Source organism: Buteo buteo, chromosome 2 (genome assembly GCF_964188355.1).
Source record: "Buteo buteo chromosome 2, bButBut1.hap1.1, whole genome shotgun sequence".
Lineage (NCBI taxonomy): Eukaryota > Metazoa > Chordata > Aves > Accipitriformes > Accipitridae > Buteo > Buteo buteo.
The window spans coordinates 47504313-47529805 of NC_134172.1; the positions used below are offsets into that span (position 1 = coordinate 47504313).

General features: G+C 52.0%; 1 protein-coding gene across 1 annotated transcript; it reads right to left on the reverse strand.

Annotated features, from left to right (window-relative positions):
- Positions 1-579: 579 nt before the first annotated feature.
- GASK1A (golgi associated kinase 1A) lies at positions 580-19584 on the reverse strand. Its single transcript, XM_075053462.1, has 5 exons — positions 19158-19584; positions 8061-8876; positions 4188-4310; positions 3807-3910; positions 580-3222 (listed from the first exon to the last, which is right to left on the reverse strand). Exons 1-5 carry the CDS (start codon positions 19158-19160, stop codon positions 3012-3014), a joined length of 1257 nt encoding a protein of 418 aa, XP_074909563.1. The 5' UTR covers positions 19161-19584; the 3' UTR covers positions 580-3011.
- Between the last annotated feature and the right edge of the window lie 5909 nt (positions 19585-25493).

Sequence of the window (25493 nt, forward strand, 5' to 3'; positions counted from 1 at the left end):
GCTGCCTGGCACCTCGAGGAAAACCTTACGGGCTTTTCTGGCAGCTCTTGAAGTGACCAGGGGAAGAACAAGGCGGAGGATGGCTGCATCTGGCTTTCACCCTGGGTCTTTTTGGGTGATATGGGGGGTGAGCGGCAGCTTGTGCCCGTGCTTCTGGACCCCCAGGGGCACTCGCATGCAGATGGCTTCACTTTCCCAATGGCCTTGGCTCCTTGCTGCTGCTCTCCTCCATCCTGTCACCAGTGATGCTAGCAAGAGCATCCTTGGTAGGGTGGGGGTTGCTTTTAATTGCCCCCACTGGGACTTACTTGCACTTCAGCACTTGTAAGCCCAGGGAAGGTGCCTTAACTTGTTTCTCCACTGTTTTTTCCCTTCCTTAGCTGCTGCTGCCTTCTTAAAGCCAAAGGAGTCCTGCCCCAGCACCACAGCCAGCTTGGACCGTGTCCTTTTTTTGTTACCCCATCCCAACATGATCCGTGATGATTCCGGGTGAAATTTGGTTAGAACAGGATCACTGCTGAGCTGACATCTTGTTTGTCAAGCATGGCCCCAAGTGAATTTTTAAAACTACGTTATAAAACCATAAAAATAAGTTTATCATAGGAAATATGACACATTACATGGCTCTTTGTTAAATCAAGAGCAATTTTTATTCACACGTGTAACTGCCTACAGATGTTCCCATATGTGTTTAGCCAGCAAACTCACATATTACAACTAAGGACAGGCAAAAAACCCTAGAAAAATCCCCACTACCTTGTGCAATGTTAAGGTCAAGCAGATGCAACCAAAGGCAAGGCAAAAGCTGCTGCTGTTCCAGCACAGCAAAGTCTACAGCTTTGGCCACTGCACAGTGCCCCACCTTCCTCTTGCTTCTCACTGAGAACTTGGCTTACATGGGATGAAAACCTCTCTTTTAATTAAATTTCTCATTTTAATGAGAAAAACAAGACTATGACTGATGTTACACATCCTAACTAATGCCCTTGTTACCACATAGCTTTTCACAGCATATTTTCTGGATTTAATTATGTTACATTTAGTCTCTTTTATTCGTATAAGGTCGTGCCAGGGCATGGCTTTTCACAGGACCCAGGAGGACTTATTTTGTTCTCCTCCATGCTTATAGGCTAAGCTTACCTCCTGATAATGAATGCCCATGATTTGGGCTTTAGCGGGGCTTCCCCGACAGTCATCCTTCCCACGGCGCAGCAAACTGGGTGATAACTCATGGGGTGGAGGGGGTGATGGGAGAAAGGCTTTCCCTGCCTTACTGGAGGGCAGGACTCCAGTAAGATGTTGCCGGCGATCTGGATGCTGACATGCCCGCGATGCTGAGTGCCGACACTTGCTGAGAGCACTCACACTTGTTGATTCATGTCACCCACGCCTTGCTTCATCTTCTCCTCAGCAAGAGGAAAAAGGGAAAAAAGGGTAATTGCTTGTGCTTATCAGCATGGGTGTTAAAGTATCCCTTGCAGGTTCTAAAACTGACATGGTGCTGAGAGGGATGGAGCAGGGAAGGCATTAGTGCCCACTTTTTCTGCCTCTCCCACTGCGTGGATGCCCGTGTTCTCCAAAGCTAGGGCAATGGGACAGCAGCACAGCGCGGGTGCCCATGCCGGTCTCACCAAGACTTTCCAAAGGCACAGGTAACTTGGGGTGCCTCAAGCATGAAGGATGTACCACTCGAGAAATGGAGGGCTGCTCCCTGAGGACCCTTTAAGAAGTCTTCTCCTGGTGGCAAACCATCAGCCCACAGGCCAGGATCTGGCTGCTCTTGGCAAGCAAACACTGACTGCATGCCTCATCTGGTAAACACACTGCAGAGAGTGAGAGGCTCTGACAGAGCCCGTCCCTGTATCTTTTTTCCTCATGTTCATTTTGCTTTTGAATTATCTCTCAGCCCTGACACTTGAAGACCTGCCTGGCTGGGACACTGCTGTGCCCCATCACAGTGGGCTGCTGGGCAAGAGCCTAAGGGGTGACAGGAGCGGGATGGGCTCTGCCGGAGGTGCCAGGGTGCTCAGAAAGCATTTTGCACTTGATTGCCTTCTGCTGAAATAGCCTGGTATTTCAGGAAGATATTTCTGCAAGCCTTGGAAAGAGTTTCACGCAGCCATGCCTAAGAGAGCAGGCAGGAGTGCTTTTCACAAGTGGCAGAGCTTGGGGTAGGTTTGCCTTTTAATCCCCTGACAGCGAAGGGAAAGAGCGAGTAAGAGATTTAAATCTCCAAATCCCACATTCAAAAATGCACCTTGGCAGCAGCCCAAGCCTGCTGAGGCATGGCGCAAGGCACACAGACAGTATTCGCTGGGGACGGCACCATGGGCTCTGCGAGGGCAGTTGCTGCCATGTGCCGCCTGCGGTCGGGGTCCTGCCTGGCCCCGGCTTCGGGCAGCGGCTTGCACTCGCTCCCAGGCATGCATCACCTCCGCGGGGGGAAAGACAGAGCTCAGCTTGGGCAACTTGCCCCTGCTTAATCCACTGAGAAATCTCCCCTCCACTTCCCCCATGCCACTCCAGCCTCTCTGCCTCTGATGTTTTGGGAAAAGCGAAGGCATCATCAAAAAGCCCAGTGCAAGCCATGGAAAGGCGGCCAGTGACTTTCCCTAGCCCTTAGCAGTGCCTCTCACTGCTTCTTTAACCCTTCCCAGGGTCCCTGTAGGCTGTTCAACTGTCCAAGCCTCCAGTTTTCAAAGTTGCTGGGGTGAAGGGGGTGAAGGCACCCAAAAAGTCTCATGGCTGTGCCCCTCCTTTGAAAATCCATGCTGAGACCTTTACTTGATAACTTGTCTTTCTCAAGCAGTTGTGGGTTGTTTCAGGAGACATCTCCTCCTCTTTCCTACTCCTTCTGATCCTGTCTCCTTCTCCAGGGTGTTCTACAAGGTGGGGGAAACACCTTTTGGAGAGCCAAGCACACAGTCTTACATCTCCCACGCTGAGGGTGTGAGGTACATCCATTGCTGCTGGGATTTGCAAGGCAGGCGCACCGCGCCGGCCAGAGGAGCTCAGCGCGGCGAGTCCTCGAACACCGTCAGGTTGCACTGCTGGATGTACTGCAGCAGGATGCGTGCCCGCCTGTCGATGGTCCGAAGCAGGGGTCTCAGGCCCTTGGCACCGCCGTGGCTCTCCCAGAGCTCCCGATCCACACGCAGTGACTCCAGCAGCAGGCTCTGCAACCTGCCCGACCGCAGCGTGGCCACCGCCACAGCCGGGAAGCTGCAGCGGAGGAGCAGAAGAGAGAGGGAGGGAAGGGGTTACTCAGGGAAGGCCAAGCAGGGAGGAGGGGAGCAACGGGATACCCAAGGAAAGGCCACCCTAGTGCTTCAAGAACTAATGCAAGTCCACCCAGAGCAACACGGGATGAGGAGCCTCCTCCTTAGAACTCTGCCCATGGCGAGCGTGCAGGACAGCTCCACCAGAAACGGATCCAAGTCAAGGGGCCTATAGTGTGCCAAATTGCCTGATGGGCAACGACACAAGAAATGCTGAAATACCTGATTATTCATTACTTTTGTGCGGCTGCCAATTAGAGAGGGGGAAATAGGCTTTGGAGACTGCCATCAGCCACCCAGAGCAGGATGAAGAGCTAGTTTCAGGGCAGAGGCATGTGTGATGGGTTTGAGAGCCCACCCACCTGCCCCGTCCTGGGTGGGAAATGGCCCCACGTCACAGGGGTGCCCGACCAGGGAGGCCAGGAGCAGCACAAAGGTGTGCACACAAGGCTGGTGTCCACCCCACGTGTGCAAGCTCAGCCTTCGCCTAGGAAGTGCTCCCAGGAGGGTGCGCATTGCCCTTCCTACCTGTCTATGCCTTGCAGGAGCCTGAAGTTGAGCTTCTCCTCAGGGTGCTGTGGCCTGCCCGCATTGTCAATGAACACCAGGCGGGACGGTGCGCTCCTCCGGACCTGCCAGCGGGATGAGTAGGAAAAGTTCACTTGCTGTGGGCAGTCACCAGTTCGGGGGTTTAGGCTGGTTTTTTAATGCACTGAGAAATCCTGAGAGTATTTGGGGGCTAGCAGCTGCCTAAGCCCAGGTCCCTCCGTGCCAAGGCACACCCCCCACCATGGACCCAGCATCACCATGGCACCTACATCCCCTTTGCTGCCACCTCAGCCCTGCAAGCGCCTCCCAGGCATCTCCGTCTTCGCCCCAGAGCGGCCCCTGGGGAGCGGGCGGACGTACCAGGATGTGGACCAGGACCAGCTCCGCCGGGTTTCGGCACTTCTCGTGGAGCATCTCCTCCATGCAGGGCTCAGAGGGATCAGGCTGAAACCCACAGCAGTAGCGATCCAGGCGGTCATGAACCTGTGGGAGATATTTGGGGACCTTAGCAGGGACAGGCACCTGGGACAGGGGGGGTCCAGTTGTGAACTTTTCTTGCTCAGAGAAAAATAAAAAGTTTCTAAGGATCCTCCGCAGACATGAAATGGAAAAGCTGTGTACAGGGGTGAGAGAGAGAGGCAGGGAAGCATTCAGAAGCTGAGCTGACTTGCAAAACCCCCTTGGCTTGGAGAAGAGACAGACAAAGGTGATGGTGACAGGCTTTCCTGATGGAGTTCAGACACCTTCTGTGCCTGGTACTTCCACACTCCATATTGCACAGAGCAAACGGGCCATGCTTCCAGCTGAAAGCAAGGGAAGATGTACACTGTGATGAATGTAAAAAAAAAAAACACAAAACAAAATGAAACAAAAGCACCCAAGGAAACCTAGGTTTTGAAATCTCAAGAAGAGATTTTTTTTTCTCAGGCTAAGTCTTGGTGCACTGGATGATGGTTTCATCTGGCTCCTTTTACATATATGCCTTTTCATCCATCCCTACGGTAACCTGAGCGGTTCTCAATGGAAAGATGAATGGAAAAGGGTCGGCAAGGGAAAAAGTGATCTGTGCGTTACACAGAACATGTCTGACATTTAAGTTGGGCCATGGTGACTTGTTTTAACTACATTTGTGTTTAATTATTTGCAGGCACTACTAAGGCTCTGTGTTGTCAAGGCTGTCAAGCCCCCCCCTTCCCACCCCAAACCCCTGTAGGAATCCCAATGCTGCTTGGCAGCTTCCAGTGTTTCAACCACACCCTCAGAGGGATGAGGGACTTTTAAAAAGACATAAATCTCTGTCAGACCCAGCTTCAGTAACCCTGCCTTGGTATTCACAAAGCTTCCTCAGCTTTGTCAGAAGCAGCCAGCGTACCCTCTGCAGTGGCCTGTGGGGCAGACAGGACCTCGCTGGCTGTTGACAGCCCTCCCCATGGCTACGTGTTGTCATGACCATGTAGGGGAGCTGGCTCACCACCTCCACCTCTGGAGGCCTGTTTGCAACATTACAGCAACCCCACCCCCCGTGTACATATGTATATATATATATACATAAAAATCTCTTTTAAACATATATAAATATATATAAAATAGATATATTTTCCAGCTGCAGCACAAAGGCATCTGACTCGCTCGCTTGCTGGGAGTTGCTGGAGCCAACCCAGGAGCCAGGGCTCAGGGTGCAGAGAGGCTCCTGGAGCTGCCGGCAGGGCTGAAGCAGGTCTCAGGTGAGCCCGGGCGATCTACAGATGATGACTAGACAGAAGCCAAGTGACCCACTGTGGCTGCCTATTCCCCTCACCCTGATAATTAGCAAAACTTATCAATTACAGGCTGTGCTTTGAGAGAGAGTTCAGTTTGAACCCAAACACTAATCAAGTACTGGAGAAGATGCTGCAGGAAACACGAAGTTTGATTTCCGTGGCCATTATATTCTTAACCCTTTGAGAAGCAAGATTAGTCCCACACTGGAGCCCCTTAACAAATCCTTCTGTTTCCTGAGGTTTAATGAAGCACTCAGGTCAGCATGTCTCCATCAGGAGACCCACCGGTTAAAAGTGCTAGAGCGTCTTTTGACACACAATACATTGAAATGAAAGAAAACATCACGCTTCCTCCACACATCTCCTTGGTCTACCTACCGGAAAGCTCAGCACACCAGTTTCTCTCACCTGCTACATTGTTTTCCAGGCTGCACAGAAGGCGAAGACAACCTGAGATTACTTACAGAGACATTAAATGGGCTCAGACATCCACTCACCTGCCCGCAAGTGCCTGTGAAACCAAAGTGGGTTGGTGCTGGACCCATGGAGGTGTGAGGTGGGGGCTGGACCTGGTGTCCAAGTGGAGCCCCAGAAGATAGACCACCCGGTTGTGAAGACGCCGAGAGTGCCGCTGACATGTTGACAAGCCCTCCCTCCCCCTGGCCCTCCCTTGGTCATTTATACTAATTTCTCCTTGCCAAAGCCTAAACGGCTCTAATGAACAGGACATTAGGTCTTACTGCTGGAAGACAAATACGTGAGCCACACCTTCTCTCATCCAAGCTCAAACCCTGTGAAAAGCTTCACTTCAGCCCCTCTTTGGTCCCACGTGAAGCTCAGCCACCCCAGAGCACCCCCTTGGGTCCAACAGGGTTTTCCAGCCATGACAGCCTGGGATAGATTCCCCCAGGGAAAACTTCCTTGCTCTCCCCCCTGCCGCCAGCTAGGAAGGGGGTGCTGCAGGGCAGGGATGTGGCTGCAGGGCTTCGGAGTTGATGTATTTTTGGCCCTTTTTAAAGCACAGGACAAAGCCATCAGCAGCTGCCCTTTTTCCACCGTGCTCGGCATTTTGTCCCAGGTAAAGCTTTGCAGTGAGAGGGGTGTTCCCTTATGGCAAAGACCAAGAGAAATCAATATAGAAGAGGCTAAATTTTAAGGCTAACGGAAGAAAACAACCAAGATTTCAGTGCCAATGTACAGTAGGGCTCAAAGCTCGCCGTTTCTCCTTTCTCAGCAAGGGCTGTTAGAGGCTAAAGCCATTTCTGAAGGATGTTATTTCACTTCTATAACATCCTGATGACTTGGTGCCTCTTTAAGTGACTTTTCTGCATGGGAGGATCCCGTTGGAGTTATTGAGGAAAACCTGTGGATTGCCCTTGGATTTATTATTGCGCTGCTTTGGCCCTCCAAGAGAAAATCTCCTTAAAACTGATGCTTTCTCCTGGAGACTCAGCCTTTCCATTGCACTTGACGGCATTTTGGCCTGGGGAAGGGAATTGGTTAATCTTCTCATTTCTCTGGCTGTTTCAGCTAAAATATTTCCAAGCCCAGCCAGGACTGCTCCACCTCTGCCAGCCATAGTCTGAGGTTATAAAGATTAATGTTCAGGCTTTGCCAAAAAAGAAGAGAGAATCATGAGAACACATATTTTAACAGTCTTTTCTTTCTTTCTTTCCTTCTTTCTTTCCTTCTTTCTTTCTTTCTTTCTTTCTTTCTTCTCTTCTTTCTTTACTTTAATATTTGCCCTTTCAGGTGGTTTCCCCTTGTATGTATCAAGCTCCTTGCTGCAGCTTGATAACTAAAGCTCCAGCCCCAAGATACCTAAACAGGCTTTTTTCCATAGAAATCACTTTTGCCTCCTCACAGCTGCCCTCTAAGAAATGATAACTCTCTGGGACGCTGTCGTAATCCCTCATAGCAGCAGGGTATGATTTTCCAGACAGAAAATTAAGCACTACTAATCCTGAGGAGAAGAAGGAGGAGAAGGAGGAGGAGGAGGAGGAGGAGGAGGAGGAGGAGGAGGAAAGCAGTGCCATACGAAGGGGCAGAGCTCCTGATCTCCAGCACCAGCAGCGCATCTCCAGAGCTGGATCTGATGGGGCTGATGCAGAACATGCTGCTTGTCCCTAGGGATGCCCCATTCCGAGCCACTGCTGGCATCCGTGCGAAGCGGAGCCAACGGACCCGTGCCAGGAGAAAGCCTGGGCACATGAGAGTGGGTTTGCCGCGTCCAAAACCTGCCTCTGTTTCCTCTGCAAGTCCCAAGCACGGTCCGTGCTCGGGCCAAACCGCTTCTGCACAAAGCTCTGCTGCTCCCCGCTAGCTAACGAGTAAAAATACATCCCAAGAAACCGCAGCCTATGCGACCCCACAGAGGAGAAGGAGACCACAGTCCGACAAGGCAGGCGCGGGTGCAGGGGGACCTGGGCGGCACAGCCGGCGGGACCGGTGCTCTCCATCGCCCCAGCCCTACCTGGAGCAGAAAGTCGAAGAGGGCCAGGCGGCTCCACTCGCCGCGCGCGATGCTGGAGCAGGGGCCGTCCCTGCCTGCCGGCGTCGGTCCGTGGGGCCGCAGCATCTCCTGGTACTGCAGCCACCCCAGGGCGCAGGAGTTCTGGTCGTTGTTGGCGTCCTCCAGGTGCCGGAGGTCGGGCGCCCACCAGATGATGGGTCGCAGGGAGCCGTCGGTGTAGCTGTAGGGCAGGAGGTGGCTGGTGAAGCGCCGGGCCACGGCGGGCAGGCTGCGGTTCAGCCCCAGCACCCTGTCCAGGTGGAAGGCCAGCACCTCGTAGAGGTCCCCGGGACGCTTGATGAGCCCGCAGCGCCCGTCCCAGCAGTCCCCCTCCGGGCTGGCTGGCGAGGCGTCCCCCTCGGCATCCCCCACGGCCCGCAGCCCCACTCGCAGGACTTGCCCGTGGGCCGGGACACGGGTCTTGGAGACCACCTGCCCGCCGGCCAGCAGCCGCATCTTCTGGAGGTCGTCGTCGGAGAGCCACGGGGGAGCATCCCCCAGCACCCCCCGCCGCCGCCTCCTGCCCCGGCCAGGGGGGTGGTCCCGCTGCAGGAGAGTGGGGGGTACGGGGAGCCTTTGGCTGCGGGCTCGTCCCCCGGACAGGGGGGCGGCCGCCTCCCGCCGGGGGCCTGGTGGGGAGGATGCTGGCAGCGGGTGGGGGGGGCGGTCCGGCGGCGGGGTCAGGCGGGTGAGGGCCAGCAGGGCCAGGGCCAGCAGCACCCCGAGGGCCGCCGGGGCAGGGGGCTTCAGCCCCGTCCTTCGCCACAGTCGCTGGGCCTGCGGGGAGAGAAAGGGAGAGCGTTACCGGGGGTCCCCGTGCGGTGCTATGGCCAAGGATCCCCCAGAACCCTGTGCACCCCCCCCCCGCTTAACGGGGTTTGCTTTGGAGGAGCAGACCCTCTGCTTGTGTGCTCCCTGGGAAAGCTGTTCCCCGAGCGCTCGCTGCCTCTGCGGCACTGTAGCTGGTGGCATGTTTTGTGCCAGAAATTAGGCACAATGACCTTCAGAAGGCAGTCAGAGCAAGGCGTGACCCGCCACAGACGTTGCCATGTCTGCAGCGCTGATTTACAGGATCACCTTATGGGCAAGGAATTATTCATGGTCAAATATTTTGCTTTAAAGATTCAAGAATTAAAAAAAAAAAAAAAAAGAAGCCAAACCAGAACAAATTCCTGGCTGGCTGCGAATGCTTTCCAGTTCCTAAGAGGTTTTGATCTTCAGACCTTACTCTGGGCGCCTTCAGTGGTTCCTATCCTGGTTCCCCCTGAATCCCTAACCCGGATCCCCACGCCCTCGTTCGCAGGACATCTCAACGCGTGCCGAGGCACGGCCTCTGGAGCTCTGCCCACCGCTGCATCCAGCAAAAGCAAGGCCGCTCCAAGTGCCAGTCGGGAGCTGTGGCAGCCTGTATTTAAAAAGGATGCAAACTGCTGTACGTGAAACCTAAAACGTTCTGATTCCCAGCACCAAGGAACTGTCTTTAGATGGGTACTACCGAGTTTTGGTGTATATATCTTCATACACACAGCTGGTTTTTTCCCCCCTTCTAGTCGCACTTTCTAGTCTGAAGAGCCTTATAAAAATTATATAGGCTGGAAAGGCAGTCACGAGCAAATACTGTGCAAACCTCCCCGCATTGCTAAGCTCGTATCTCCCCTTTGGCCTAAAGCAATCCCAGGCATGCAGCTCTGCCCCGAGCACAGCAGCCTCCTGTTCGGGGTGAGGCGGAGGGAAGCGATGGGGCAGTGCTGGGAGATCCTCCCCAGCCCGCCCCATCCCCAGGCCACGCTGCACCCGTGCCACGTTCACCCAGGCTCAGGCGGTCTAACACGCTTCAGGGGGGGGCTGGAGCAGCAAAAGGCACCTTGGCACCGTTTCTCTGCTTTACAACAGGCATTTCCACGTGGCTTGAACCCACGTTGGAAGTCAAGGCAACGTTCAAGTGGATACATTTTTTTGCAATTATTTATTTTGGAAGCACAAGTATATCCATGGCAGACACAGCGGGACAATATATTGCCAAAGAAGGGATAAGAGATTGTTTATAAGAGGAAAAGCTGGAAAAAAAAGAGCTAAAAAGCTGGCGGGGTGAGAGCCAGCAGCCAGAATGACTTCCAGAAGGCAGCTGGATGAGCAGAAGTGTTTCCAGCCACGGAGCTTTTAGGACCCCAGGCTCCCACTGGCTGCAGGGACCCACCACTAGCACAACTCCAGCCCCAAGAGGAGCTGCCCCGGGCGACCCCAGCCCATGAGCCCTTTCATAAGCTGATCCAGCACTATCCTAAAATCCATCAGGTCTCATACCCTTACCGCAGGGAGGCTGCTTCAGATGGCCCCAGGGTGAGGAGCTATACCCGTCCCAAAGACACACTACATCAGCCGAGGTGGATAAGAGGAGCCACAAAGCCACCAACTCGCTGGCAGCAACCATGGGGGTTTTCCTTCGAGGTCTCCCTCTCAAGGACTGAGTAGATTTAATGCAGCTTATAAGAGCTAGTGATGATGCATTTGGAGTGATTCAGCTTTATAGCTTTCATTTAATTATTTTGCTCCCAGCAATGCAATGTAGTGCAGCAAAATATATCCTCTGGACCAAATTCTTTGCTCACACACAGCTTACACTGGTCTCTGCCAGGAGCTGGGGCTGTCTGGTGTGCGGCTTTGGGACCTGCCAGGGGACCCACTGTTTTAGCTCTGCCTTAAAGCCCCAGAGTGAAAAGGAGCTAGTCTGGGGTGAGACTGTTCAGAGAGTGATGTCCTGTCCTAGATCATGGGCCGGGTTACTCAAGGCTTGGTAGTAACTGTCCCAGGCATCATACTACATGGCTAAATTATTGTCTTAGCCCCCTTTCTGGGCAGGCAATGAGCATGAATACCTCTGGGTAGCCCCAATGGGAAGCAGGACTTCTGTCAAGTGGCTGGTTGCAATGCCTCCCCAGCTCTCTCCCACTTGGATGGGATAATGATTTGCTGTGGAACCATAGCCAACGCCAACTAACAGGTGGCACCCGAGCTTAGCTACCCAAAACCTTCAGGCCCTGGTTTTCGAGCAACACCTGCAGAGTGCAGGCACACCCTTATTCCCAAGCACCAAACCCCAGGTCTGGCATCCCGAGCAAGAATTTAGGGGAGGTGCAATGTCTAAATCATAGTTTAACCATAGCAAAATAACGCTGTGGCATAAAAAGGCCAGATCCTGATATCCTGATATCCATACTCCTTTCAAGTCATCACTGTAAGTGCTTCACAATCTGTCTGTCCAACCTTAAAGTACACTGAATTAACTGCAATGACATCTATGTAGTTAATCCTGATGGACAGGATTAACTGTAAATCTCAGTACTCCCATCTGCCCCCAGCTGAGTTCCCTTCCCAATCTGTGCTTCCTTGGGCAACTTTTCCCAGTGCCTCCCCCACCCTTCTGGAGAGACACATGGCCCACCCCACTCTTGCCAAAACCCCCCATAACCCTCTTCTGCTGAGAATAACCCATTGGTCTCTTACACCATCCCTGGGCATGCAAAGAGCCTGGCTGCCAAAAATCCAAATATCCGGGGGGCGGGGAGGTGTGTATGCGGGAGCCATTTGGAGAACCTCAGAAATACTGCAGGAAAAATCCTTTTTAATCCACAGCTGGGGAGCTGGGGATGCCAAATGGATGGCAATGATTGCTGGGTTTTTAATGTCAAGTCAGTTTACAGTCCAAGTGGCTAAGGAATCATTATTGTCCAAACCCACTTTGTCTTCTCTGTCAGCGAGCTCGGGTTTGGGCACCGCAAGTTAGAGTTTCGTTTCTTTCCCACCCCGAGCTTGAAATCCTGTGCTGTGAAGCTGGGTGAGGGCCACTGCAGGCTCCCTTCCCCAGTACCATTCAGGGTTTCCCCGCCACATCAACAATGAAAAAAAAAAGTGCAAGTACAGTCTCTGTGTTATTTCTGGCAGTTGATATTGCAAATTTAATAATAATCGAGATGATAGAACACTGCAGAAATAATACTGTATTTACAAGCCCAGGGTAAATACTTTTCCAAAAAGACTTTCTCTGAGCCCATGCTGTAAAAAAATGCTGTAGTTTAAGCTATGGCTTTGATTCAGCCTGAAATGCAAACCATACATAGACCTCTGCTTTGCCAGTCTAACATACTGACAGTACAGCACGTCTTCGCTAGAAATTAGGTCCATTTCCCAGCGGGCAAGCTACAGGCAAAACCCATAAAAAGGCTTAAGAGAGGTACTGCTTGTTCCAGGATGCCAATAGGTAAATAATATATAACCTCAATCATCAGAGGGACATACAGCACAGCCTGGGCTCCCAAAGGCATGGTGGAGAGCCTGTGCAGCCTGGCCACTTGGGGATAAAATTTTCTAAGTGTGGTTGGGAGGGTTTTATCTTTGACATTGTATTCCCAGGACACTTGAACCTTGGCAGAATTTGAAGCAGAGAAGCCTGTTTTCAATTTCTTTTCAAAGCGCATCAAATTGGCTTTGTCAAGCTTGAAAGAAAAGAAAAACAAACCCCAAACTTCATTACCCAAGAATGTAAGAAACAGCCTTAAAACTAGAAAGATGCCATGGAAATACGTGGCCTTTAAAAGCGGGATTGATCCCTGCTTTCCTCTGGCATCCCCGAGAGTGCTCCCGCCCCTGCAGCGGCACTGCCAGACCCCTCCAGCAGTAAATCCCACGATCCCAAAGAGGTGCCCAAGGGACCCAGGACGGCTCGGCCATGGCCATGTCCCTCTTGGCCACCTGCCTGCTCTAGCCTCCTGAGCTCAGAGGACTTTGCCAAAGGCTGGAGGTGAGCAGGTTAAAAGCAGGTATGTGCATTTATCTGGATGCACACCATGTGGGCTATATTTTGCAGTGGGTGGGTGCGACACACAGGGCAGTACTTACCCTCCCAGCACTGTGCTTGCTGCCCGCCTGATGAACCACAAAACTGCCTGGGCAGTAGGAGATGCAGCCTGCTGTGACCACTTTTAACAAAGACTGCTTAAAAAGCGACTGAGAAACCTCCTCTGGCTGGCCCCCACCCCCAGGAACGTCTGCAGAGCCTTGCGCCCAACACATGGTGCTTGGGGTAGCTCCCAGTGCATCGGGGAGAGATGCTGAGAGCAGGTACATCAACCAGATCTGGGAGGGCAACAGCCTCTTCCTTTTGGCATTGTCCACGAGTTTTTTGGCTTCTTAAGGGCATGGCACGTGGGCTAAGCTTGCTGCTGGGGACCCATAACCATGCCGAGGATGTGGAAGGAGACGAAACCCCTCCACCCTGAGAGTAACTCTGGGCAAGCCTGAGCAAAAGGAAATCCTGGGCAGCGTCTGTCACCCATCATTCAGGTGCTTAAATACTTTCCTATATCATCCTGCTCAGGGAAGATAGACGGCTCGCAGAGTGGGAATTTACTAAAGACAGCTATTAAGTGTGGACTGCCAGCCTTGAAGGCAGCCCTGGCTCAGAGCAGCTGCCCGGGGAGGCAGGTCCACTGTGCTCCCCCCACACACGGCTACGGCACCAGGTCCCACCACCACCCACCTGTACCTGTGCTGCCACGGGGCACGAAGAAAGGACGTTCCTTCATGCAGCCCCATGATCCATCAAAGTGGCCGCAATTCCTAGCAGACCTGCACCGTCTTTGTGTTTGGGGTTGTTTCTGCCAGGGTTGCAGGTTTTTTCTGCCAAAATGCCTTTGAAGGTGGGAGGACCACAACCCCACTGCATTTTGGCACCCTGTGGACACCCTGAAGGCCACCCTGCTCCGTGCCAGGGCAGGGATGCGGCAGGCAGGCATTGCCTGCCTGCTCAAGGTGCCCCTGCAGACCTGCTTCCGTGCATTGCTCCTCACAAGTGGCTTGGGAAGCTCGAGCCAGGCGCTGCGGAGGTGGGAAGGGGGACTGTGCTCCCACAAACCGTATGCAAGGGAGTCACAGCAAATGCTGGGTCGGCTGAAGCCCGGGAGATGGAAACGAGATACATCGCCGCATGGTGCTGGGGCCTTCCCTGCAGAGTCAGCGAAGCCCTCATAGCTGGCACACAAACCTTCTCACCAGCGTGTCCAAAACCAAACCAGAAAATGACCAAGTTAAATTGCCCAGGACAAAACTTTAAACATGGTGTATTTTGCTAAATCTTGGACAGTCTGCAAAGCTTCTGCCTCAAGGGGATAATTTATAGTCCAACTGCGAGACAAGCGTGCTTTCCACTAGCATAGGACAATTCTCCAGCAGCAGCATAAAGGGATGAAAGGTGTTGATACTGTCCACTCTGAGCACTGACTTTAAAGGGATGGTGCCAACATGCTTCCTTTAACTTCTAAAATAATTTTGCCTTCATAGTTCTTCCCAGTTATTGCTACAGCCTTGGGACAGCAAACTATAAAAAGCTTGAAACCCTCAAGCTCCACATCCTCTCTCTAGTAATAACCTGGTGTGTCTTTGACTCCAGGCCCTGCATCAGCCCCTGGAGTTTTTGCTTCTCAGGAACAAGACATCCCATTTCTTGCTCAATCCCCCCCACCCAGACCCACTGTTTCTGGTTTTGGGAGGCCTCTCATGCTGGAAGTGCTTCTCTGCCCTGGCTCTTCTCACACACCCTGTCATCCAAAAGACCGTTTGAACAAAATCTTCAGTCAGTGCTGGAAACTGCTCTGTGTAACGAGAAAAATCCCAGCACTTAACCAGTATGTAACAGTGCCATTCCCATTGCACTGGCTGGTCCCAGTTGAGTTACACACCAAACAAGTACAGATGAAACACAGGCTCGTAAAACCCCCGGGAGCAGCCTGCAAGTGCAGTTCAGCATCTTTACGGACATCCTGGGGCAGGAGATGGAGGACACCATGGAGAAGATGGATGGCCATCACCTGGGTGGAGGACACCGCACTACAGGGTGCAGCTGATGCAGTCAAGGGCAGGGCTGCCACCTGGGGGGACCCGGAGAGGACACACGCCGCGTCCTGCGCCTGGGATGGACTAAAGCCCTGCAGGGTACCAGCGGGGACTTGCTCGTCCTGTGACGACACTGTCTTTACCCCTAAATTGTGTGGTTTCCACTGAGAAAAAGGAAAGATTCATAGCTCTCCTCACTCCCGCTGTGTAAATCTTTTGGTTTGCAGGAAGTTAATATTCAGCTCTGTGAGGGATGGACAGGGCGCTTTTCATCCCGACGCTATGTACAGCACAGCTCAAGACCCCTCCAGTTTAATCCCAGAAGTCAACACAAAGCACCACAAAAATAAACAGTCTCCAGGATGCCATACTTCTTTTGCTTAAAGTAAGCAAACTAAAACCTTTCAGATGCCTCATCCTTCCCCTGCTTAAGTTCAGAGTCAGGGCTTTTACTGCAGACTCTTGCACTTAGCTGGATCTTCTATTTCTTGGAGACACATCTCCTAAGAGATTGCTGGTTGCCTTTCAGGACATGTCACCGAGACACACAGGTCTGCTGTATTTTACATGTGCAAATATCTCCATTACTTTTCACCACTGAAAGCCTTAAGTTAAGTGATACCAACCTGCACCCAAACCATCCAGGTCACTGCAGACCTGGAACAGCACCTCAAATTCACAGGAGACAGCGAGGATCTGAGCAGCCCTGAATGCACAACTGTCCTGCTAGCATCACGGGACAAGGGAGGTCCTCCTCATCTTCCCTCCTCTCTGTCTGCTTGTTCCTCTAACCCTCACACCTACATGAGAGCAGCACAACCTAGAAATCCTGGCAGGGACGTCAAGGAGGGAGAGCAGTGGTTTTGGGCGGCCGCTGGTCCCTCGCTCCCCCCACTGCTCTGCAGGAGGATCTTGCCAGGTTTCCCTCTTCCCCCTCCCCTCGTCCCAGTTTCCCGGCCAGCCTGCTGCACTCAGCTCCAGAGGTTTTCAGAGCGGCTTTCCCATCTGCCTGCTGAAACAGCAAGAAGGGGCCCCCTTCCCTGGAGAAACAGATGTGGCTCGCCTTTGTGCAACATCTGTGCCTTGTGCCCCCGTTCATTTTGAACAGGCTTGCCTTTGTTTGTGAGCGGTTGTGCTGGGGATGCTTTGGAGGAGGGCAGCAGCCTGTGGCCCTCGGGCTGGACTCCTTCCCTTCGAGTTCCACACGCAAACTGCCTCAAAACGCCTGGGTTTCTTCTGGTGAAAAGCAATATGCTTTTTTCCCCATGGCATTCGGGAATTGACAGTCCTTCTCCTCAGCGCTTCAGTTCCAGCTGCAGCCAGCGGCTCACATTGACGATGCCTGTGGGATTCCCAAACCCGGGGAAGTAAGAGCCGGAACCTGGGAGCCACCACAGATCCCCTTCCTCACAACCCCCCTCAAGCCAGTAGCTTCTCTCGCTGTACCTCTGGGCCACTCTCCAGCTTTGCCTTGGCATCCCCAGCGGGGCTGCACTGCTTTGGCTCCTCTATGCGTAACAGCAGCAAAGAGCAGAAGTGCTCGAAAGCCACATCTTTTTTGCAACATGTTCTGGGCTGCATTTAATATGGGGAGGAATACACTAAAATAAAATCAAATTTTATTTCCTTCTCACTCTTGATGTATTTACCAATCCTGCTGATGAGTGCCTGAAAAGCTACTAAAACTCTCTTACAGATTTTGGCACTCAGTCCCGTTTTATTTATTTTACTGGGGTCACGTTTTTTTCTATATTTTGGGGAGGGGGGGATTTTGATCTACTTATTTTCAGGTTTTGTTTCTAACTGGTGGACCAGCACCAAGGAACAGGAGTGCTTGCTCAGTGCCTGGCAGGGGCTTGCAAAACCCACTTCAGGGTGCTGGCGAGGGGCAGTGCCGGATTCCCTCGTCAGCTTTTCAGCGGACGTTGCCCAAGTCAGCCGGTTGAGTTTCCCCGAGCTGGCTGTCAGGTTTTTTCCGTTCCTGGAGAGCAGGAAAGCGCATTCGTGGGATTCCAAAGGGGAGGGAGGAGGAGGACAGCAGGGCCTTTCAGCCCTGCGGGCTTTCTTCAAAACAGAATTGTTCATAAAAGCCCTGGCCTCAGTTGCAGAAAGGTAACCCCATTTTCCTCCGTTTAAGCCATTACTTCTTAAAGAGAAAAAAAGGGGAAGAAAGCTGCTTGCTGCTTGGCTCTGAGTGCCACCTCTGTCCCGCAGACCCTGTCCTGGGCAAAGCCTGCCGGCAGCCACCCTCCAGCCCGCTTCTCCTTCTCCCAATGAACCCCACAGGGTGAGCAAGCAGAGCAAACATGGTACAACCACCACTGCGGCCCAGCTCCCAAAAGAGGGCTCTTCCTTCAGGGCAAGGTGAATAGCTGCAGGCAGGCTGGAGTTATTGAGCATTTGAAACAGATGGGGTAATTATGGCATTTGGCATCTATGCCAGAGGATTAATAAAGTTTAATCAGTCCCTCTTACTTAGACTGCCTCATACTAGGCAAACGACAGAGCAGTTGGAACGTACTCACTGGCAGATTTTGAAACCAGAATAAAGAAGATGTTTCTGTAATGCAGTCATCCCCCAGCACTCACTGCTCCGGCAGGTCGGGCACACACAGCGGTCGCATCCGACAAGCAGCCAGCTGCAAGCACGCACTCTGTACTAATAGTGAAGCTCGCAGATGGGATCTCTCTGCCTTTCTGTATGTGGCCAGTGAATTTATTCCTTATGACCGTCACTGCCCTGCCTACAGGTGCCTAAAGCAAACCCAGATTATGGGTGAAATCAAAGCAATCAATATGGGAGCTCACCAAAGGGAAAGGACTGCAGAAGCAGACCTTCCCTTGCCAAGGCAAAATGAAAATCCTGGCAAAAACTGAATACCCCGCACTCACAGGGGAGACCACACCAGGTACCTAGCACAAGCTATATACTCTTGAAAGGCTTCACAGTGAAGACTCGTACAGGAAAGCGTTACTGTAGATGAAAGGCTGGTGCGGGGAGAGCTGTCTTGCTTTTTTCTTTGGCAGGGAGGAATAATCTCCAACCCCAAAATGGGTGACACAAGCCTCAGTCTTGTCTACTTTTCCTGCTGCTGAAGTTCATTAATTAAGAAACTCAAAACAGACTATGCAAACCGTAGGATGGAAAGTATAAAGCACACCATCAGTGTCCCCCATACACACACACACACACACACACACACACTCTCTGGTGAAGGCTGGCACAGCCTCATTGCTCCCAGAGATGCTCTGAGTCATCACCATACTCTCGAGGACAGAAAAACATTTCAGCGACACAAGTGACACCAAAGCACTAGTTTCTGGCAGCAGCACCAGGCGCCTCCTTGGCTCATCCACCACACACATTTGCAAACCCTGCCTAACGCGAGCTTTGCAAGGGCTGAGGTGGCGGAGCAGAGATGGAGCCCCCTGCCCCGGTGCAATCCCCCCTGCGTGACGCCCCGGCTGTCCCCCGGTGGGACGGTGGTGACGGCGAGTGGTGGGGGCCCCGTCCCAGCTCAGCTGACTCGTGCTTGCTCGGATGGGTCTGGAAACCAGTTGCCAAGGGATGTCTCAGACTTGAGTGCTAAAACTAGATGACATGAAAAACCGCCCTGAGGTTTGGAACGTGCCGCAGATGCAGGGGAATCTGCTAATGCCGGGGAAACATGCTGTTTCGGGGGGGGGGGAGGGGGGTGCATTTTCACTTGCCAAACTGGCTGGTTTTGTGACTTGTTGATGAAAGCACTGTGCTTTCTGAGGGCCAAACGGAAAGCATGGAGGGGCTTTTCGTGCTCTCCGAGCCTATCTGCACCTCACTGCCTTTGCCTATTTGCTCGTCACCTGCCTGAAGCGTTGTGACCCAGGCTCTTAAAAAAGATGGATTTTGCCAACAGCAGTGCATTTAGCTACAGCAGCCACAGGCACTGCCTATACAGGCATCCTTACAATCCGCTTTGTCCACCATTAAGGACAGACACATGTTGGAGCAGGTCCGTGCCTTGCTTGCCTCACCATGCCCTTACCCTCTGAGGGGTCCCGCTGGACTTGCACCCAGGACGGAGACAGCTGGGACACGGCCTTGTACCTCGTCCCATGGGGTTGGTGTCCCCGAGCAGACCCAGCATCGCTTCCCGCCACCAGCTCAGCAAGGAAACCCCTAAATCCTACCATGTCTCGCAGCACCGGCTGATGTGCTCCTCCTCGTGTGCTTCACCGCCCGTGGCACACGGTCACCTCCTGAGCTGGGCACCGGCCGCCTACACCGCTTCCATGCAACACCAGGAACCCACACAAAATAAAACAAACAAACAAAAAAAAAGCAATGATTAAAAAAAAAATAATCCTCCAGCAACTAATCAGCCTGCCTCCTCTCCACCACAGTCGTAGGCTGTCACCCAGGGGTGCCCCTCCAGACTCTCCGCAACCCCTGCTGCCCGACTCCGCATTGCCGGGGGCTGCTGGGTCCCTGCCACAACACACCGGTGGGTGCCTCCGGTTCCCCCCGCCCCCGGCAGGAGGACACCCTTCAAACTTCAGCTGCGAGTTTTCAAACTCTGCCTCATCCCAGACCCACCTCCCTGTGGGGAGGGGAGTGGAGAGGCTGGGAAGGGGGGAACAGGCATTTGAAGAGTCTCTTTTTCACAATAAAAGCCCTTCTTGCTGCTTTTTTCTTTCTTTTTTTTTTTTTTTTTTAATACCGAGGACCGATTTGAGCCAAGAGGCACAGGTAAAGGAGGCTGAGGACATGTGCTCCTCCCAAGCGCCCAGTGACCACAGTGCCAGACAAGCAGAGGGACAGGCAGAGCCCCAGGGACCATGTTGGCCCCAGAGCCAGGAAGGCGAACTACAGATCTGCTCACAGGCGCCCGAGAAAATGCCCTGTGCAGGTTTTTATTAACTTTGCTTCGCCCTTCAGTAACAGCCCAGCAAAGAGCTGTACCACTTCAGTGCCTGGAGCAGATGCGGCCCTGGGAGAAGTTTTCTTACCCACTTAAAAGGCATTAACGCATTAAAACCATTTTTAAGGTGTTCAGGCGCCTGCTTTTCCAGGGCACACAGTACCCACAGGCAGCCAGGAGAGGGGTGACCTGGGGAAGGAGACCCTCGCACCCACCAGCACCGCGTGGCAGGTCTGCAGCACAGTGAGCCCCGCAGTGCCCAGCCAACGCAGCTCCCCTTCAGCAGGCGGGTGTAGGGTGCATCCTAAACGCCATTTCCTCAGGCCTCTGGGAGAAGAGGAGGTGGAGGCATCGCTTTGGAAAGCAGCACATTTCGCCAGCCCTCCATGGCCAAGCAGGGCATACAGGCAGCTGTCAGTCTGCAAAGCTGTTTTTTGCCTTCATATAACTTCCCCCTTGCAGCCCTGGGCTATGGCCAAGCAAAATCCATCAGTCCCCCACTGAGCCAGGAGATGCCGTCACTTGCCCCAGCCTTGTCCCAGCTCCAGCCCCTGACAACCCGGCTTGGGGACAGGAGGAAGCACTGCGTCTCAGGCGTGGGGGGTTTCCAGCTCTCCAACCTGGGCAACTACCTCAGCCAGGAAACTGTAAATCAAACAGGGCTGATCAGCATTATTCTTTAATGATATTTGCATTTTTTAAAGTCCCACAAAGGTGCAGTACAAACTATTGTGAAGGACGCTGAAGACACGATAGTCTAAAAAGACAAGAGGAGGCAGCTTAGGGAAAGTTGGCCAAGTGACTTGACCAAGGTAGCACGGGAGGGCAGCGGCAGAGCCCGGGAGGAGGCTCCTGTGTCCCCGAGCCCAGCTCTAGCTCACCGACCACGCACGGTCCTACAGTGACGTTTCATGGGATCAGCGCAAGCAACGACTGCAACACAACGCTCTGCCCAGCACAGGTTTCTGCTAGTCCCAGCACCCCAGCTCCTTCACACCCCCTTGGTTCATCGAGAGCATTTTATTTTTAATATGGTACGTCTCCCAGCACCTTTCATTGCTACTCAAATCTATAGCTAGGAAAAGAAGTGGATTGAAGGTTACACACAAAAGCAGTGAGTCTGATTTTGGCTTCAGCACACCCCCCTTTATGGCACCCTTGGGTGGGAGAAAGTGGTATGGAAACTAAGTCCTGGGCCCCCCCACTGCTGCCGCTGAGCTCACTGACCCCCCGGCTGTCCTGGGCACTGCAGCGTTGGACACATTAGAACATTTTTCTTTAGGTCAGTCCCCCGGGGCAGCTAATAACCTAATATTTCTAATATAATTAGCATTATTAGGTAATTAGCAATAACCTAGTATCAGCCTCAGCACAAAGATGGACTGAGCCTGTGGCTGTCAGGCAGGCAGCAGCCGAGTGCCGGAGGAGGGATCTGCAGGGCTCCTGAGGCTGAACCCTGCACATCACGACTCACCGGTGGCACTTCATTTCGGAAGCATTTGCTTTCATCTCCCTTTCGTAATTTTGAAATTATTCAATTTATATGCAATTTTCTGTCAAAATGATTCTTGTCGGTGCAGTGGCATTGCGAGCCTTGACTGACAGGCCAAGTGCTCCGGCTGGTCTCTCTGGATTGCCTCTCCGTACAAGTAACTATTTAAAATGCATGCCTGACATTTGAAGAATTTGCCATCAGAAACAGGCATGGATGGCTGCTGTGGGAGGCAGACTTAAGGGATCAGTGGCCAAACCAGTATGTTAAATCCACTGAGCCTCAAAACATATGCTCCAATCTCATCATTTTGAAATTTTGATTTGATTTCTGCTCCCCTCCTTCCCCTCCAGAAGTTTTTTAATGATGTTCACAGTGCAAAAATCAGATTAAAAATGCAGCGAGACCTGAGAACCAAGTGTGCTATGGACCCATTTGCTGAGGAGGCCCAGGATGTCCCCCCCAAATCCACAGGGCCATTCCTATGTTGTACCTCAGCTGGGTAGTCCTGAGCCCGTCAGCACAGCCCCGGCCCCCATCGGTAGCATCCCTTCTACTTCATTCTGGAAAATCAGTAATTACCTGAATAGTGGAAACTGCTTTTCTTCTCTCTCTTTTTTTCTTTTCTAGCCCCTAACCACCCTTGCCTACGTTCCCACAGCCATGCTGACAGCTCAAAACAGAGCTCCGTCGCTCATTCACACGCAGATTTCCCTGAGGTTTCCCTGATTTTAGCTGAGGCCAGTCCTTCGCTCAGACTGATGCCACCTCTACAGGACGACGGATGGTCCCTGCTCCAAGAAAATCCCATATGGTGTAGGCAGCAAAAGGATACAGAGGAGAGCAGGGAGGTGGGACTGCCCCCAGCTTACAGGCAAAATACAGGCCTCCAAAAGAGTCAGGTCTCATATTAGGGTCTCAGGCCATATGACCCACGATTTCTAATATCAAAGACCTCCTGAGCCTGCTCCCTCTTGCCTTGCGCTTAGGCAAGAGGAAAAGCTGTTTAGTCCCGGTTGCAAGGCACAGAGCAGCAGCAAGAGGGGCTCCCCTGAGGCTCACGCTGGACCGTACAGACATTTTCTCAATTTGCTGGTATCACCGGGCAGATCCAGCTTAGCCATGAGCAAGTGCTTTGAAGTAGAAGAGCAGAGACCTTTCCCTGAGGGAAAACTAGTAGCGGGGCAGAGCCCAAGGAAACCAATGGAGACCAAAGAAGGCCACGGGCTCTGATATACCTGCAGCAGCACAGGGACCTCTGTGCTTCCCAAAATGTCACCACTATAGACATTAGCAAAAGCTTCTGCTATAATCCTGCCTCCGTTTCACAGATTGACTCACCTTTCCCCTTGCATGTCCTCACAGAGAAATATCTGTTGCAAAAGGATGGAAATAGGTTGACTCATTATTTTTTTTCCCCAGAAATATTTTTTTCTTTCCCTTTCTGTCCCAGTGGACCTGCATTCTTTCTCCCTTGGCAGCTAAAGACAGGCAGCGGAGAGGAGACAGATTTCAAGAGCTGACAAGGAACAGAAAGCTATTCCACCTCTGAGAAAGTAAAGTTGAAGGGGTTTTTTCTCCCTTTTAGAAAAGTGTGAGGCTTTAATGGGTTTCAGGGACTACAAATATGACTTTCCACATATACCAAGATAATTATAAGCTTGAATGGATTTCTGAGACCAAACCCTACCCAGAGAAATCACTGCCTATCCACCACTGATTACAAACAAACCGCTCAGAAAGCCTTCAAATTTCTCTTCTTTTCCCCACTATCTCTTGTATCTGTTGGTAATGGGCCTCAATGCTTTACTAAGGAATAGGCTATAGAGGAGACCCTGATACTTCAGCCTTCCTTTGCAGCAGCTTTGAAAAAGATGGGAAATTAAGGCTATAAGGATCAAGCCGAACGGGGAGAGAGCTGGGCTCCCACTCAGCACTGTGGCTCTGAGTCTGGTGCTGGGACCCAGAAGATATTAAGAAGCAGATGAGCTGCAAAATTGAGTTTTGCATCTGGTTTCAGAGCATGATGAATTCCCATGCCCTGCTTCCCCAGCCACTGTCCCTAAAGAGGGACAAGCCCCAAGTCCCTAAGGTAGACAAAATGCTGGATGTGGGTGATTTCGTTCAATGCGTTGTGTGTGGGAACAGACTTTTCTCTCCCAGGTTTTCTTCATTGTTCACATGGAAATAAGCCCACCCAGGTCACTTACGGAACACACTGAATTTTCATAAATATGCTGAAGAAGTTGCACACCCCCAATCCAATAATTAGAGTAAATTAATGCTGCCAGGATGCTTTTGTCTCCATTTGTCTGACTCAAGACAAAAAGCTGGGGGTCACAGCCCAAAGGGAGAGAAATTCTTTATAAGCAGTGTTTAAGATGCCAGAGAAAACAGTAACATCTACAGAGGAACCATACATTCCCTGAGCGTGCGGGCTTTATGCCTCCCACAAATACCTACTGTATCCTCCTTGCTATGATGACTCAAATGCGAGTATATGGAGGAAGGGACAAAGAGTTATTAAGTCCTTCAGAGGTGATTACTCATTCCTCCGGTTTACATTTTAGATAAGCGCTGGAAACTCTGGATTGCTTGTCAGACTGGAGCATTGTTTTTGCAGGACATGAACTGTGATGATTCAAATGAGTTAGGGTTTTCTTTTAATTTTTTAATTTCTCAGGGCTATTTTTAAAGCTCTCCCATCTTCAGCCAGAAATAGTTCTTACCACCCATGTCCTGTATCCAAGAGATTTACTGGGTTATTAGACAAGCAACCATTCCCTAGCCTGCTCCCCCAAGAAAAGGCAGCTTTTATGATCGCTCCACACCGCAGAGGGTCTGTTGGCCTCCCTCCTCCACCAGCTTTTGGAAATAACTGAACTTCAGTCTTGTGTGAGAGCGGACAGTCGCTGAGAGCCCACCCATGTCGTGACAACCCAAGCCCACAGGAGAGGGTGAACCCCCCTGGGGCGGCACAGCCTGGGTGCCCCATAGGACACCCATCCCCCTGGGTTCCCTCACTCCCAGCAGCTGCTATAGCAGCTTGAACTTCAACACTGAGTTTCTACCTGTATCTCATCCTAAACACCTCTGTCCTTTTCAGAGTCCATCCTTCCTGAGGCAGAGACCCCACTCTCTCAATAAAAGTCCAATTTTTTCTTCCACTCTTTCTCCCTTCTAGATACAAACCCCAGCACTCGGATGAATCAGAAACACCCTTTTCTTGGACCATGACTGTGTAAATCAAGGGATTCAGATCTCTCTTTATTAATTACTATCCCCCTAATCCTGCACCATCTGCAAACTTTACAAGCAAATAAATGCGTGTGTGTGTCTGTGTATCCTTAACTTGATCATTGGTTAAAAATACTGGATGTTGGATGAAGAACAATCCCACCCCCCAGCATAAAAAAGCTTTAGCACTGATGTCTCATTTTGAGATCTGTTGTTGAGACAGTTTCTCATCTAATGTGTAAAGCAGTCCCTCTAAATGATACACTTTTCAAAATCAAAATGGCATATGGTGCTGCCCCCGTTACCTTGGAGACACCCAGATGTGCCCTGCCAGCACAGATGCCGTGGTCTCAGGAAGGTAACGGGTTTGTCTGACCATGAAACCATATTAGCTGGTGATCGTTACACTCTTTGCTCCTTGCTCCTTCTTGACAAAGACTTTGTTTAACCATCCAGCCATGCTACCACATTCATAGAAGGTGGCTAGGAAAAGCCACAGGCAAGCCTGGGAAAACTCCACTGGGAACTGTGCATAGCATCACAGAAAAAAAAATCCTGAACAGCTGCAAAATTATTGCTCAAATTATTTGGGCTTAGAGGGGCTAAGAACTAGCGTTGGTGGTTCAGGGAGCTAGCTGGCTCCCTCCCTTGGCCTCTTGAGCGGGAGTTGTCCGAGCTCATCTTACTCGGGAGGTGCTTTGGGAGAGGCGAGGGGCCGCAGTGGGGCTCTGCAGCCAGCTTAGACAGCCCAGCTCCTCCCTGCCTGCTCTCGCACCTCGCAGGCAGGGCCAGGGTGAACACGGGTTTTCCTGCACCATCCACAGCTCTGTGTGTGGCTTAAAACAACTGCGCTCAGGCGACTTTTCGGGAGGCTGA

Bases quoted from the DNA above. Each gene is read 5' to 3' on its own strand.
- GASK1A (XM_075053462.1), bottom strand. The intron at 3,911-4,187 runs GTACGTCCGCCC...TCCCGCTGGCAG, and splicing joins TGGTCCTGGTCCACATCCTG to GTCCGGAGGAGCGCACCGTC. The intron at 3,223-3,806 runs GTAGGAAGGGCA...CCTCCGCTGCAG, and splicing joins CTCCTGCAAGGCATAGACAG to CTTCCCGGCTGTGGCGGTGG.